General features: G+C 43.1%; 1 protein-coding gene across 3 annotated transcripts in view; it reads left to right on the top strand.

Annotated features, from left to right (window-relative positions):
• Positions 1-16989, top strand: part of TMEM63C (transmembrane protein 63C) — a 35172-nt gene that overhangs the window by 11348 nt on the left and 6835 nt on the right. For 2 of the 3 annotated variants that reach the window (XM_075282318.1, XM_075282317.1), the window contains exons 2-10: positions 872-933; positions 1398-1576; positions 11735-11814; positions 11892-11924; positions 12617-12704; positions 15988-16025; positions 16246-16388; positions 16471-16522; positions 16599-16707. In XM_075282318.1, coding sequence (XP_075138419.1) covers positions 1406-1576; positions 11735-11814; positions 11892-11924; positions 12617-12704; positions 15988-16025; positions 16246-16388; positions 16471-16522; positions 16599-16707 — 714 coding nt within the window. In that variant the 5' untranslated portion in view covers positions 872-933; positions 1398-1405. The remainder of the gene's footprint in view (positions 1-871; positions 934-1397; positions 1577-11734; positions 11815-11891; positions 11925-12616; positions 12705-15987; positions 16026-16245; positions 16389-16470; positions 16523-16598; positions 16708-16989) is intronic. The other variant, XM_075282319.1, reaches the window with a different exon arrangement.

The following is a 16989-nucleotide window of genomic DNA, read 5'->3' on the forward strand; positions in this document are numbered from 1 at the left end:
AAGTTACGCCGGGGATGGATATTTCAGCAAGACAATGATCCAAAACACCGCTCCAAATCCTCAGGCATTCATGCAGAGGAACAAATACAATGTTCTGGAATGGCCATCCCAGTCCCCAGACCTGAATATCATTGAACATCTGTGGGATGATTTGAAGCGGGCTGTCCATGCTCGGCGACCATCTAACTTAACTGAACTTGAATTGTTTTGTAAAGAGGAATGGTCCAGAATACCTTCATCCAGGATCCAGGAACTGATTAAAAGCTACAGGAAGCGACTAGAGGCTCTTATCTTTGCAAAAGGAGGATCTACTAAATATTAATGTCACTTTTCTGTTGAGGTGCCCATACTTTTGCACCGGTCAAATTTTGGTTTAATGCATATTGCACATTTTCTGTTAGTACAATAAACCTCATTTCAATCCTGAAATATTACTGTGTCCATCAGTTATTAGATATATCAAACTGAAATGGCTGTTGCAAATACCAAAATATTTAGAACTAAAAATGATTAAGATTAATAGGGGTGCCCAAACTTTTTCATAGGACTGTAGCATAATTCCAGGTCCCCTTAGGGATGATCTAATTTATTGTACAAATGGACAGTGCAGAGACCTTTCTAATCATATGTTAATACCTAGGCCAGTATCCATGACAAAGGGCATCCTTTTGTCTAGAACAAGAAAGTCTTACCATCATCAAAAACAGAATTCGTTACTGTAACAGCAATGAGACTATGGGATGCTTTACCACTGGATGTTGTAATGGTTGTTTTACTGAACAAGTTGAAGAGAGGCCTGGCTTGTTTTCTTGAAATAAATATATTTGTTGAGCTGAGACATTGATTGTGATATACAATTCTTCTTTTTCAGCTTTGCGTGGCTTTTATGGATGTCAGAGGTCATGAAGCTATCACCCAGCTGATCAGAGTCAGGTACAATCGCATTATAAGCTGGGGGTTTCTTATACAATGTTAGTCATGGCACCCAACATTACTAATGGCAGAAGTCAGCGGGTACACCCTAATTTACTGATCAACAGGGCAAACAACATTACTAAGAGTGTAAATATGGACAGAGGTCAGCTTGGAAAGCCTGTATCAGTAAGGGCAGAAGTCACTAGGGACACTTTACATCAATCAGAACAGAGGTCAGCTGGGACATCGGAAAGGGCAAAGGTTAGCCTGGGTGCTGTACAATAGTAAGGGCAGACTTCAGCTAGAACACCATATATAAGTAAGAGTAGAGGTCAGCCCAGGAGCTGGGCATGTTCCACCGACGTGATGCTGAACTTCTGTCATCATAATCAGGCCATGTCTGTAGGTCATACAGAACTGTCCTATGTGGAGTCCTCACCTCTGTACAGAGATCTCACCTTCTTTGTTACTTGTCTTTATAGGTTACATTATGGACACCTTTCTGGAGGCAACCTCCTCCATGGAGCCCCTCATTCCAGAGGAGCCCCCGGCTAATGTGACTGACCAGTGCTATAGTGCACGCTCACACAGAACGGTCCTACAAGGTCTGCCATTTGGAGGTGTTCCAACTGTTCTGGCTATCAACTTCTTGGTGTGGTTGGTAAGATTGATTAGGGAAGCTCTAGCTATCAGTACAAGTCAGAAAGACTTTTCTTGATAAGTGACGGCTATGTATTCGGAGAAGCTGATTATACTTTTATTTTTCCTTTCTTTAAGGTCATAAAGAATAAAACATTGTGAACATAATGTGTATCAGTGCAATCAAAAGAAGGATTATTGAAGGATTGTTATGTTAAAATTACATTTTTCTAGTTGTTGTTTAAGCATGTACCATAATGTTAACTGAACAGCTTAAAGCGAGCAGAAAAATCAGAGTCCATATAATCCTAGTACCTTGTAGTGCTCCTTATACACTTTCCAAATATACGTTTGTCATTTATCTTTGGGTAATCTACAGCACAGGGTGAAGTCCAGGAAAGATAACACCCCAAAAGCCCTTTTCATCTAATTTGCATATGAATGAAACACAATTTTTCTCAATAATGAAGCTACAATGCTAAATAACAGGCATATTTGGAAAGTGTGTAAAGAGCACTACAAGGTTCTCTCATGATTTCAATATTCCTTCTGACAGACACCCTTTAAAGGGGGTTTCCCAGCCTGCAACTATTTTAAAGGGAGTCTGTCAGCAGGAAAATCAGTATCAGACTCATTACAGCACTTTGTAGAGCTGCTTCTACAGTTTCCAAAGATACCTTTAATTCTATATTGCAACTTCATGTTCACACAAATTAATTTATTCTATTTTATTATTGAAAATTAGCTGATGAGGATTAAACGGGTGTTTCTTCTTCTGCAAGGGCTTTGCTGTCCACACTAGATAACTAATCCTAACTCCAGTCACTGAAATAATGGGGGTGGTGCTGGGTGGAGTTAGGGGCAGTTGTATAGAGCAGAGAGTGAATCACCTAATTTGCATAAGAATCTTATCTTGAGTTTCATGAAAATGGAGCTGCAATGCAGAATAAGAAAGACAACTTTGGAAAGTGTAGAAGTCGTCCTACAAGGTACTGTCATTAGTCTAATACTGATTTTTCTGCTGACAGACTCTCTTTAAAACTTAAACAACCATGCAGATAAACCATCTGTACTGTACCTTAAGCTTCATCCACCAACTATGTGTCCTCTCTCTCAAGATCTACACCCCAATAGCACCATTAGGGCTAGGTCACACAGAATTTTTTGGCAATGGATTTTGACGCGGAATCCGCCTCAAAATCCGTTGCAAAAAACGGTTCCTATTGACTTTAATGGGAGCCGCTCACTTCTTTTTTCCACTAGCTAGTAGCGAAAAAAAGAAGCGAGATGTCCTATCTTGCAGCAGATTGCACAGCTGAATCATCCGCGTCTCGAGAAACGCTCCAATGTAGGCCCATTCATTCGGTCCTACACAGGAGCAGGATGCTGCGGTAGAATGCCGATGCGGTGACCTGTTCCTTTGTGTGAACATACCCTTAGGGCCCGTTCACACAGGAACAGAGGGGGCGGATTATGGCGTGGAATCCACGTCATAATCTGCCCCCTCACAATGGTGGTTTATAGAGACTGCTCACGAGCTGTCCTTTCTTCAGGCCGATTGATCATTGAGCCGCGGCGTCAGCCTCGCAGCAGCACCCTCCGGACTAGGCCCATTCATTTTGGGCCTACTCTGGAGCGGGAAGCTGTGATTAACCCCTTCCCGCCGATGGCATTTTTTGATTTTCGTTTTTCGTTTTTGACTCCCCTCCTTCTAAACCCCACAACTTTTTTTATTTCTCCGCTCCCAGAGCCATATGAGGTCTTAATTTTTGCGGGACAAATTTTTCTTCATGATGCTACCATTAATTATTCTATATAATGTACTGGGAAGCAGGAAAAAAAATCAGAATGGGGTGGATTTGAAGAAAAAATGCATTTCTGCGACTTTCTTACGGGCTTTGGTTTTACGGCGTTCACTGTGCAGCCAAAATGTCCCCTATATTCTGTGTTTCGGTACGGTTCCAGGGATACCAAATTTATATGGTTTTATTTACATTTTGACCCCTAAAAAAAATTCCAAAACGGTGTTAAATTTTTTTTTTCTAAAAGTCACCATATTCCGACGGCCGTAACTTTTTTTATACGTAAGTGTACGGGGATGCATAGGGCGTCTTTTTTTGCGGGGTCGGGTGTACTTTTTAGTTCTACCATTTTCGGGAAATGTTATTGCTTTGATCACTTTTTATTCAAATTTTTATCAGAATCAAAACAGTGAAAAAACGGCGGTTTGGCACTTTCGACTATTTTTCCCGCTACGGCGTTTACCGAACAGGAAAAATATTTTTATAGATTTGTAGAGCGGGCGATTTCGGACGCGGGGATACCTAACATGTATATGTTTCACAGTTTTTAACTACTTTTATATGTGTTCTAGGGAAAGGGGGGTGATTTGAACTTTTAATTCTTTTTATATTTTTTTATATTTTTTTTAACTTTTAATAGAGATGAGCGAACACTAAAATGTTCGAGGTTCGAAATTCGATTCGAACAGCCGCTCACTGTTCGAGTGTTCGAATGGGTTTCGAACCCCATTATAGTCTATGGGGAACATAAACTCGTTAAGGGGGAAACCCAAATTCGTGTCTGGAGGGTCACCAAGTCCACTATGACACCCCAGGAAATGATACCAACACCCTGGAATGACACTGGGACAGCAGGGGAAGCATGTCTGGGGGCATAAAAGTCACTTTATTTCATGGAAATCCCTGTCAGTTTGCGATTTTCGCAAGCTAACTTTTCCCCATAGAAATGCATTGGCCAGTGCTGATTGGCCAGAGTACGGAACTCGACCAATCAGCGCTGGCTCTGCTGGAGGAGGCGGAGTCTAAGATAGCTCCACACCAGTCTCCATTCAGGTCCGACCTTAGACTCCGCCTCCTCCGGCAGAGCCAGCGCTGATTGGCCGAAGGCTGGCCAATGCATTCCTATGCGAATGCAGACTTAGCAGTGCTGAGTCAGTTTTGCTCAACTACACATCTGATGCACACTCGGCACTGCTACATCAGATGTAGCAATCTGATGTAGCAGAGCCGAGGGTGCACTAGAACCCCTGTGCAAACTCAGTTCACGCTAATAGAATGCATTGGCCAGCGCTGATTGGCCAATGCATTCTATTAGCCCGATGAAGTAGAGCTGAATGTGTGTGCTAAGCACACACATTCAGCACTGCTTCATCAAGCCAATACAATGCATTAGCCAGTGCTGATTGGCCAGAGTACGGAATTCGGCCAATCAGCGCTGGCCAATGCATTCTATTAGCCCGATGAAGTAGAGCTGAATGTGTGTGCTAAGCACACACATTCAGCACTGCTTCATCAAGCCAATACAATGCATTAGCCAGTGCTGATTGGCCAGAGTACGGAATTCGGCCAATCAGCGCTGGCTCTGCTGGAGGAGGCGGAGTCTAAGATCGCTCCACACCAGTCTCCATTCAGGTCCGACCTTAGACTCCGCCTCCTCCGGCAGAGCCAGCGCTGATTGGCCGAAGGCTGGCCAATGCATTCCTATGCGAATGCAGACTTAGCAGTGCTGAGTCAGTTTTGCTCAACTACACATCTGATGCACACTCGGCACTGCTACATCAGATGTAGCAATCTGATGTAGCAGAGCCGAGGGTGCACTAGAACCCCTGTGCAAACTCAGTTCACGCTAATAGAATGCATTGGCCAGCGCTGATTGGCCAATGCATTCTATTAGCCCGATGAAGTAGAGCTGAATGTGTGTGCTAAGCACACACATTCAGCACTGCTTCATCAAGCCAATACAATGCATTAGCCAGTGCTGATTGGCCAGAGTACGGAATTCGGCCAATCAGCGCTGGCCAATGCATTCTATTAGCCCGATGAAGTAGAGCTGAATGTGTGTGCTAAGCACACACATTCAGCACTGCTTCATCAAGCCAATACAATGCATTAGCCAGTGCTGATTGGCCAGAGTACGGAATTCGGCCAATCAGCGCTGGCTCTGCTGGAGGAGGCGGAGTCTAAGATCGCTCCACACCAGTCTCCATTCAGGTCCGACCTTAGACTCCGCCTCCTCCGGCAGAGCCAGCGCTGATTGGCCGAAGGCTGGCCAATGCATTCCTATGCGAATGCAGACTTAGCAGTGCTGAGTCAGTTTTGCTCAACTACACATCTGATGCACACTCGGCACTGCTACATCAGATGTAGCAATCTGATGTAGCAGAGCCGAGGGTGCACTAGAACCCCTGTGCAAACTCAGTTCACGCTAATAGAATGCATTGGCCAGCGCTGATTGGCCAATGCATTCTATTAGCCCGATGAAGTAGAGCTGAATGTGTGTGCTAAGCACACACATTCAGCACTGCTTCATCAAGCCAATACAATGCATTAGCCAGTGCTGATTGGCCAGAGTACGGAATTCGGCCAATCAGCGCTGGCCAATGCATTCTATTAGCCCGATGAAGTAGAGCTGAATGTGTGTGCTAAGCACACACATTCAGCACTGCTTCATCAAGCCAATACAATGCATTAGCCAGTGCTGATTGGCCAGAGTACGGAATTCGGCCAATCAGCGCTGGCTCTGCTGGAGGAGGCGGAGTCTAAGATCGCTCCACACCAGTCTCCATTCAGGTCCGACCTTAGACTCCGCCTCCTCCGGCAGAGCCAGCGCTGATTGGCCGAAGGCTGGCCAATGCATTCCTATGCGAATGCAGACTTAGCAGTGCTGAGTCAGTTTTGCTCAACTACACATCTGATGCACACTCGGCACTGCTACATCAGATGTAGCAATCTGATGTAGCAGAGCCGAGGGTGCACTAGAACCCCTGTGCAAACTCAGTTCACGCTAATAGAATGCATTGGCCAGCGCTGATTGGCCAATGCATTCTATTAGCCCGATGAAGTAGAGCTGAATGTGTGTGCTAAGCACACACATTCAGCACTGCTTCATCAAGCCAATACAATGCATTAGCCAGTGCTGATTGGCCAGAGTACGGAATTCGGCCAATCAGCGCTGGCCAATGCATTCTATTAGCCCGTTGAAGTAGAGCTGAATGTGTGTGCTAAGCACACACATTCAGCACTGCTTCATCAAGCCAATACAATGCATTAGCCAGTGCTGATTGGCCAGAGTACGGAATTCGGCCAATCAGCGCTGGCTCTGCTGGAGGAGGCGGAGTCTAAGGTCGGACCTGAATGGAGACTGGTGTGGAGCGATCTTAGACTCCGCCTCCTCCAGCAGAGCCAGCGCTGATTGGCCGAATTCCGTACTCTGGCCAATCAGCACTGGCTAATGCATTGTATTGGCGTGATGAAGCAGTGCTGAATGTGTGTGCTTAGCACACACATTCAGCTCTACTTCATCGGGCTAATAGAATGCATTGGCCAGCGCTGATTGGCCGAATTCCGTACTCTGGCCAATCAGTGCTGGCCAATGCATTCTATTAGCTTGATGAAGCAGAGTGTGCACAAGGGTTCAAGCGCACCCTCGGCTCTGATGTAGCAGAGCCGAGGCTGCACAAGGGTTCAAGCGCACCCTCGGCTCTGATGTAGGAGAGCCGAGGGTGCACTTGAACCCTTGTGCAGCCTCGGCTCTGCTACATCAGAGCCGAGGGTGCGCTTGAACCCTTGTGCACACTCTGCTTCATCAAGCTAATAGAATGCATTGGCCAGCGCTGATTGGCCAGAGTACGGAATTCGGCCAATCAGCGCTGGCCAATGCATCCCTATGGGAAAAAGTTTATCTCACAAAAATCACAATTACACACCCGATAGAGCCCCAAAAAGTTATTTTTAATAACATTCCCCCCTAAATAAAGGTTATCCCTAGCTATCCCTGCCTGTACAGCTATCCCTGTCTCATAGTCACAAAGTTCACATTCTCATATGACCCGGATTTGAAATCCACTATTCGTCTAAAATGGAGGTCACCTGATTTCGGCAGCCAATGACTTTTTCCAATTTTTTTCAATGCCCCCAGTGTCGTAGTTCCTGTCCCACCTCCCCTGCGCTGTTATTGGTGCAAAAAAGGCGCCAGGGAAGGTGGGAGGGGAATCGAATTTTGGCGCACTTTACCACGTGGTGTTCGATTCGATTCGAACATTGCGAACACCCTGATATCCGATCGAACATGTGTTCGATAGAACACTGTTCGCTCATCTCTAACTTTTAACTTTTTTTTTTTTTTTTTTTTTTTTTTTTTGCATTTATTAGACCCCCTAGGGGTGTTGAACCCCAGGGGGTCTGATCACTAATGCAATGCATTACAATGCTAATGCATTGCAATGCATTGCAAAAAAGCATCCTTTCTTTTGCAGGCTGCATAGACCAGCCTGCAAAAGAGAGGCTTTGCAGACAAGCCTGGGAGCCTGTACAAGGCTCCCGGCTGTCATGGCAACGGGACGTCAGCCCTGGAGCATGCTCCAGGAGCCGGCGATCCCGGCCAAAATGGCGGCGCCCATGCGCCGCCGGGAAAATGGCGCCTCCGGCGCCTTTGCCTGCGGCGCCGGAGGGGTTAATGCCTCCGATCGGTCCGGGGACCGATCGGAGGCATTAGAGCCGGTTGTCTACTGCTTAAAGCAGTAGACACCCGGCGGCTATGGCGGCCGCACGGCTCCCGCGCGGTCGCCATAGTTACAGACCCGACATGCGCCGTACTATTACGGCGCATGTCGGGAAGGGGTTAACAGTCGTGGCAAGCGTATTTTGGTCCTGATTTTGACGCAGCTTCCCGCGTCAAAATCAGGACCAAAATTTGCTATTATGCGCACGTGTGAACTAAGCCTTACTTTTTCAGCTTGCAATGGCCAACGTGGTGGTCCTTACTATGGATCATGTTATTATCTTCTTAATAGTTAAAACTACATATCCCAGGAGTACCTTGCTCTGTGTTGTTTTAAAGGGTTTATCCGGTTTCTAACATTGATGACCTATCATTAGACAATACTGAGAACCGTGCTGTCTCGGTACAGACTCCCGCAGATCTAATATTGATATCAGTGTTAGAAACCAGATGACCCCTTTAATTGTTGCACTGGCCATTTCTCCTAGCAGATATTATTCATGTTCACGCACATGCTTCATCTGTTAGGACAGCACATGGATGGTTCTGTAAACCATGTATCATGTATGTAAACCATGTATGGTCCTGATTTAATAAATAGCTATGGGGAAGTCCAAAATACATTAAGCATGTTCGTCCTGAATAAAGATGGACTACAGGTCGTATTTAATGGCAGCAGTGCTCAGAGTAGGGAAAGGGGAGTTTCATTGGGCTCCTTCTAGTCACATATAGGTGACACTCTTGCCATTTGCTTTCACCACAGTTATATTTTGCAAAGTATTTCTCTACGAAATATGATAATTGTTTGGGGAATATCCTGTTAAGCGAATCATTTGAAGTTTTTTTTTTGAATTTGCAAATTGGCACCAAAATTGGGAGGGGGGGAGAATATCATCTCCTGATGTTACTTTTCTGGCCTAAAAAAGTTACAAATCAGAGGATTTGTGACTTTTCAAACACCATTTGTCTGGTTTGTTTTGTGCAAATGTTGTTTTATATCACCCTTACCATTTTACCAAAAGTGGCGTACTGTGGCTATCTGCCCCAGCAGATTTGTCTTTCTCTCCAGCTTTCTGGTGTAAATAATAACTGAAATCTATGCGAGCTGAAAACTAGCATAGATTTCAGTCTAGGCATATGGACTCTGAGAGATTGTGTCTGATTTATTAGGGGGCCTAGGTCATAAATGAAAGGGGTTATGCCACAAAGCATATTTATCGGCTGTCGTCGGCGCTTTCATTAAAGTGAATGGGAGCGGGCATGCGTCCCGTCCAGCAGGGACATGCCTACATTCAGCATGGCTGCATTCAGAATACATTCTGCCGGTCTCAGCAGTGAGACCCTCACCAGATATGTATCCTCTGTCATATGGAATAAATCCTGTAAGCACATCCTCCAACAGCAGGTCATATCAAGAGTAGCCCCTGCCTCTGTATTACATTGGGTTCCCTACTGTATTATGGACATTTTGGTATAGTGTATGTATCATCTTGGACAAAAAGGATGGTTACAGAATAGGTCTGCATTGATATGGCCTTTTTTTTAATTGTATTTTTTAAAAATATGTATTTGTATATACGGTACTTTTGTTATGTAATATGTCTCCCATGAGGCTATAAAAGATCTCTGTGAGACATTCACGCTTTACCATCCACTGTAGCTGGAAAATCCATAGGGGTCCCAGTTATATATGGGAAATCAGCTCTACTATACTGGATAGTATAGAAGCCGTAGTTCTACTGCTTGCTATGTTCACGACATAGTGATATGTTGAAAATCATTACTTTTAGGTTTTTCCATTGATGTAGCAGTCTGAGGGCTTGAGACAAGTTATATCTTTGGATAGCTTCATTTGGAGTGGCTACAACATAACAATATTTTTATCAACTCTCCCTGGGGTAGGGGGATGAAAAAAAATCACCAATTCTGGAATTGTTTGCTTCATTTTAACACTTTCCCAGCTTCCATCATAATAGTAAGGGGGATACCAGGTCTTTAAAGATGGCCGCCAAAAACACCAGGTTTCCACTACGTTGCACAGCAGAGACCTCGAGCTAATGTTCGCGATCAGAGTCTACTCTGATTACAGGCATTATTTTCAGTTATGCCCCCCCCTCCGATGCTCTCAGTAGCCCGCAAGGACTTGTCTCTCCAAGCCTGTTCCTTTAGCATTGCAGCAGGACGGCACCCATGTTGCGAGATCATGGAAGCTTCCCTGTTCCTATGACAGCTTAATGAAGTCTTCTGGGTCTGTCAATGGAATATAGCTATTGTGGCTGGTCTGTGACCAGTATCAATAGCTATATAGTGAATTTCCCATAGACTATTGGACATGCAATCAGATTCAATCAAGATTGCAGGTTCAATCCAAGTTAAAATTTTCCATCCAAGGAGAACGTTGGCGACCACAAGAGTAGTGTGAACCAGGTGTAAACAAAAACAAACATAAACAAATGATAAATCCCAGAGTACAAAAAAAACTATGTCTACAAACAAAATATTTTTCCCATAAAGAAAAAAAAAAATCAAGAGTCTAACTTCAGTTTTATCAAATATTTCCCAAAATGGTATAACTAAACAGTACATCTGGCTCAGTAATAATACAGTCTGCATGCATATGTAGAATATGGCAACTCCAAGAAATTTTTATTTTTTGCAAAGTTTGAGATTTTATTTAAGGCATTAAAATGTTAAAAAAAAAAGTATAAAAATTTGGTATCCCCAGAATTGTATTGAGGCATAGAATACAGTTGACATGTCATTATGGCTGCGCGATGAGCGCCGTAAAACAAAGCCCAAAAGAAAGTTGCACAAATGCAGCCTCCAATCCCATTCAGAATCTTCCGGCTCCCATTCCAAAGTACAATTTGCTCAGCAAACCTTAATCCCTTATATGGCTCCGTGAACAAAAAAATTTAAAAGTTATGGGGTTTGGAAGGCAGGGAGTCAAGAACGAACATCGTTAAATGCCTGTGACGGAATGGGCTTAATTTATGCGCTTATCGCACGGCATAAATAACCCCCTAATTTATATAGTTTATAGGGAATTGCTGCAATTTCCAAAACTGTTGTGTTTTTGGAAATTGCAGCATATCAGTTATACCTATGGAAACTATGCTGACTTTCTATGAAAGGGACTGCGGAAAAATTGCAGTGAGTTTCGGCCATAGTTTTTCATTCAACGCTTTTTCACTGTGGCCCGCTACGTGGGACCTTAACTTCAAGCTTTTTTTTAGCCTTAGCTTTTTATTTTTCCATCATCACAGATAGTTGGGGGCTGAATGTTTTTCCAGCTGTGCTATTATTGTTACCATCTTTATTACATTTCATTAAATTTTTTTTGTAGGTAAGGTGACCAAAAATTGGCATTTCTGGTAGAAATATATACATAATATATATAACATAATTGATAGTAGGGGTCCTAAGTGGCATGGTGGACAGAGTCCCCAAATGCCAGTGTGAGCCTAGCATTAGTTGAGATTGGGCACGTGTCAATATACTTTCCCTATGTAAGAAACCATGTTTTTTTTGCAAATTTTATTTTATTTTACCTCTATTCAGTCCATGAACTTCCGCTATACTATTTATCAGTCCCATAGCTGTGAGGATGCACCCAACTGTGAAGAAAGCTTTTGCAATATGTCTTTTTTGATTCCAGTTACTGCTGCTGGTCTTCTCGTGTCTGAGGAAAGCTGCCTGGGATTACGGACGTTTGGCGCTTCTCATAGACAATGACAGGTTTGTAATGCTACGTAATGTACAAAACCACTTTTTCCTTGTTGTAACATAAATTGACCTCTGAACTTTCTCTACAGCCCAGCCATACGACGCAGATGGACATCATACGAGTAATGGTTGATTATAGTCAATGTGTTTGTGGTGATGGGATTTCCAGATATATATTAATAAGCTCTTCCTCATGAATGCACATTGTTGGTTTTTGGACCCTGATGCATTCAGTGGAGTAGGCAGAGCAGTAATAATACACGTGATGGAGAGATGAAAACAAACTTTTCTGTGGACACCTCTCACATCTCTATTGATTCAATGGTTATAATGAGGATGGATGAATTTCATGTGGTGGAGGCTCAGATTGGGGTCATGGTGGAGGCACAAAACAGAGTTATAGTGATGGCACCAGGGTTATGGAGTCTGAGCCAGGACCAATTTTGAGTGGAATTGGAATAAAGTTACTGAGTGTGACTCTGGCTTTAAAATTAAGTCATTAGTAATAAGAATAATTAATATTAATTATACAGTTATTTATATTGTATAAATAGATGAATAGTTGGTTCCATATTTACTTTCATAGGAATTTAATCACTAGCTTTGTAATGAACTAGAGGAGCTTTACTGCTGCCTGTCTGACTTTAGCTGTCGACTATTTAGGAAAGAATTGGAACAGGAGCTGGCGTCAGACTGTGAAAAGTTAGAGGAGTCAGAGTTAGTGGTTTGGCCTACCGACTCCACAACCCTGGATGGCACAGCAAAAGAGGAAGTTCTATGTCTCCTTATCCCTCTATTTGTCTCTTTTGTACAGCCTGACCTCTCTTTTTTATGGGGAGCCAAGTGACAAGGAGAAGTCGCCCTGTGAGACAAGCCCCTCAGACCTGAACAGTAAAGATCTGGTAAGTGACAAGGCTTGGAGCAGTGGAGTAGTGTTAATAAACATATATTATGACTATGACTACACCAGTATCCACCATTGTGGGGCTTATTATCTACATACTGGTATTTTTTCCTGTATCATCTGTGTGGAGTTTATTACATCTATAGGATGGTTTGTATGATACTCTGTAAATGATCAATGTGCGAGTTATTAAGTCTATAGTGTGGGGTTATTACATGTATGGTAATGTCATTCCTTGCCGTATTGCACTTTTTCCCTTCAAAAATTGGAAATCTGACAGAAGGGACATTTGGTATTGATTTTTCCATTGCTGCCAAGATTTCACATAACTGAAACTTGTGTAAACTTGGATGGCAATTTAAAGTTCAGGTTCACAAATACCAGAAGGCTTGCAAGCAAAATGGAGGAACTTTAGGCCCTGGTCTTGGAAGAATACATTAATGTAGTTGGTGTTGTTGACCCATGAGTGGGCTTCTCACATAAACTGACTGTCACGTTTCAGGGTTTTATAGTCTTTCAGAAAGATAGGACCAGAAGGAGGAAGGGGGATGCATGCTAGAAGAGACATGAAAACAAGTGTGAAAAGGCAAATGTGCCTGAAAACTGTGACAGTATGAAAACCCTATGGGTGAAGCTGCAAAAGGATGTAATCAAGGATAAAATATTTTTTCGTTTAATCTATAGACCCCCTAAAATAACTGAGGAGATAGATGATCATCTGTATAAATAATTGGAGTGGGCTACACAAGCGGGTATAGCGAGAGATCTTAACTATATAGATCAGGGGTCGACAACCCCCAGCATGAGCGCCAAGAATGTCATGCAAGGTATATTTCCATGGCACAGCAGTGCGCACATTCCCAGCCTAAAATCAACAATTATTCAATAAAGGAGGAGTGTTTTAGGAGGTTTTTAGGCTAAGGCCCCATGTAGCATCCCACAGCAAAAAAGTACTTTTCATAGAAAGTTCGTTGCGGTTTCCTCTGGGAACTTTCTGCTTCAATTATACAGTTTCTATAGGTATAATTGACATCTGCAATGGTTTTGGAAATGCAGTTTGTCTCCGCTGCACATATTTCTTCGCAAAGTGTGGATGGGATTTGCTAGAATCCCATCCACTTTGCTGTGACTGTAAAACGCTGCCCATTCAGCATGTTTAGGGTTTCTTTAGGAACTATATTTTTATAGGCAACAAGTATTAAAACCCCATTAGGCCCCATTCATATCAGCGTTTGGGGAGTCCCCAAGACTTCCGAAAATCCGAACACTAATGTGAATGGGGCCTCACCTAACTGTTAAAAGGGCAGTAATAAAAAAGGACATTTCTAAAATACTAATCTGAAGGGTCAGCTGTAGCTTGCAAAATGCTTAATAAATATATGAAAGGCAATAAAATTATCTAAAATACCCAATGACAAGGAAAACAACAACAAAAAAAACACCTCCCGCATCGCTTCTGCCAGCCTCTTTACTTTCACTTTCTGCAAAGGCTCCCACCTCACGGGAATCGTGCCATTACAATGACAGATGGGAGCTGTGTGAAGGCTCCCAGGCCTGTCATAACTAACTATATATTTTGAGGCTTGCCTGTGGCAGACATCAATTAGTGTAGAGCATTTTCCCTATAGACTGCAGTAAATTAGTGGTTAAGTCTTAAGTGATAAGGGCATGTGATCTAAGGATGCATTCACATAGATATGTTAACACCGTTATTTGCAGGCTGAAAAAAATCTGCTTCAGGCTAAAGCTCCACGTTGCAGAAACGCAGCTTTTTTTGTTGTTGCAGATTTTGCTACGGTTTTTAAAGCCAAAGCCAGGAGTACATTGAGCAGAAGGAAGAAGTGTAAGAACTTCCTACATTCTTTCCATTCCTTTTGTAGCAACAAAATCCGCAACAAAAAAGCTGTGCTTCCACAATGTGGGGCTTTAGGCTCACAATTTATTTTTTTTCTATACAATGCGGTTTTTTACACTTTTTATATGATTTTTTACACTTTTTTTTAAAACTCCAATCTATTCTGAATGCAGCGGCCAGGCTCATCTATCAGTCTAGATGCTACAGCGATGCCTCAGGTCTGTGCCAGTCGTTACATTGGCTGCCTATTCATTATAGAATACAATATAAAGTTATCACCCTCATCCACAAGGCTCTCCATAATACTGCACCTCCCTACATTTCCTCCCTCATCTCTGTCTACCGCCCAACCCGTGTTCTCCGCTCACTCAATGACCTAACACTTACATCCTCTATTATCAGAACCTCCCATGCTCATATACAAGACGTCTCCCGAGTTGCACCACTTCTCTGGAATGCTCTACCCCGGACAATCAGATTAACTCCCAATTTCTACAGTTTCAAACGCAAACTAAAGACGCATCTTTTCAGACAGGCCTATCACAATTTCTAACGTAAACCCTTCCATACTATAATTTGAATCCCCAGAATTTAACCTTCCTCTGTCCCCGCTCCCACATTACCCCATGTGATATGATGCCTTTTTAGGCTAACTTTATAGGTCCAAGCTCCATCCACATGTTAAATGACACGACTGGTGACGGCTCATAAAGTTTTGTTTGTGTAATGACAGTAACCTCTATTACAACATTGTCTGAATACTGTATAAGCAATGCTGCCCCTGCTACCTCTTGTGTCACCACCTCTACCTCATAGCGAACAGGGCCCTCAGTCCCATTGTGTGAAATGACGTTCTTTGTTATGTATCTGTCTGTTTTTGAACCCTACAAATTGTACAGTGCTGAAGAATATGTTGGCGCTATATAAATAAAATTTATTATTATTATTATTATTATTATTATTCATTGTATGGACCTAAAAAATCCACTTAAAAAACCACTAGTGATTTCTGATGCGTTTTTTTTATTTTTTTATTAAAGAAGTGAGATTACCTGCACAATGGATGGGATTCTGGCTAATCTGGCTACAGTGTGTAGCTTTCCAGCCCCCTTTCTATAGTATAGAACTTTCTAGAAGCTTAGTTTGTTACAGGCATGTTTGTTGGTCACTTGTGACATTACACCTTTGTATCGGGCTTTACTAAGGCTTTATACTAACCCAAAACAAATCTAGAATTGAAGTGGCAGAAACCATCAAGAAGCAAATTAACCCTTTCCAGTGTATATGCGTATGACGTTATGAATTTCTGTACATTATCAGGGTGGGGTTGGTATGTTAATGGTGATGTAATTCCCTACATGGTATACGTGTGGGGGTTATTGCATGTGCTGCTGGATTTCATCTGTCTTCTCTTTTTTATTTGCAGGGTTTCTGTTCCTGGCTGAGTTCAATTTATCAGATGAAGTAAGGATGGTTATGAGGCAGGGGCTGGGATTTAGAGTGAAGGAAAAGGAGACAGTTTTTAGTTGAGTTGATATAGAGGGCATTGGGGTGCGAATGGGCAGAGGAGATTAGGTAAGAAGAGTCGTGGTGGAGGGTAGAGTCATTGGGAGCTGCAGCAGTAGAGAGTAGAGGTGGCAATGGAAGGAGGTTCCCTGAGTTTTGATTGTGCTTCTTGTTACAGAGATGAGGAAATCCAAAGTAAATGTGGGGTAGACGCCATCACGTATCTGTCCTATCAGCGTCATCTGCTGGTACTGCTGCTTCTTGTCTGTGTCCTCTCAGTATCCATCATCTTACCTGTGAACTTCTCTGGAGATTTATTGGGTGAGTCCTCTGTTAACCCTCTTGGAAGTCCCTATCCTGTCGTGAACCCCTTCACTATAACCTGGTATCTCTGTACCCGCAGGCGACAGTCCAGCCCAGTTTGGACGCACTACAATCGTCAATGTTCCCACACAGTGAGTAATAGATCTGTGAGGGTGAGAAGGGACATTAGACTCTTCAGTTACTGACCATTGCATTTCTGCCCTTCAGGGACCGTTTCCTATGGCTACACAGTGTATTTGCACTGCTTTACTTCCTGATGACTGTTCTGTGTATGCGCCATCACTCAGCCTCATTACATTACAGAGAGGACGATAAGGTGAAATTGCCACACTGTGAAGCCAGTTTACATTTATTCCACCCATTGAACCTGATGCCGTTACTTCCCCCACACATAATCCGACTCCACCACACAAACAAAGTCCAGCTTAATTTTCTGACCCCTATCCCCACCAACACACAATCAAAACCCAACACCAATCCCCCCCATACAGAAGAGAACCCCACCATGACATTCTCCCTCCCTGTCCTATGTTATATCTCACTAGTGTGTGGTATTTTGTGGTATCACTTCATCTGTTTTCTGTGTTTACATTTCCAG

The sequence above is a fragment of the Leptodactylus fuscus genome, chromosome 7 (assembly GCF_031893055.1).
Source record: "Leptodactylus fuscus isolate aLepFus1 chromosome 7, aLepFus1.hap2, whole genome shotgun sequence".
Classification (NCBI taxonomy): domain Eukaryota; kingdom Metazoa; phylum Chordata; class Amphibia; order Anura; family Leptodactylidae; genus Leptodactylus; species Leptodactylus fuscus.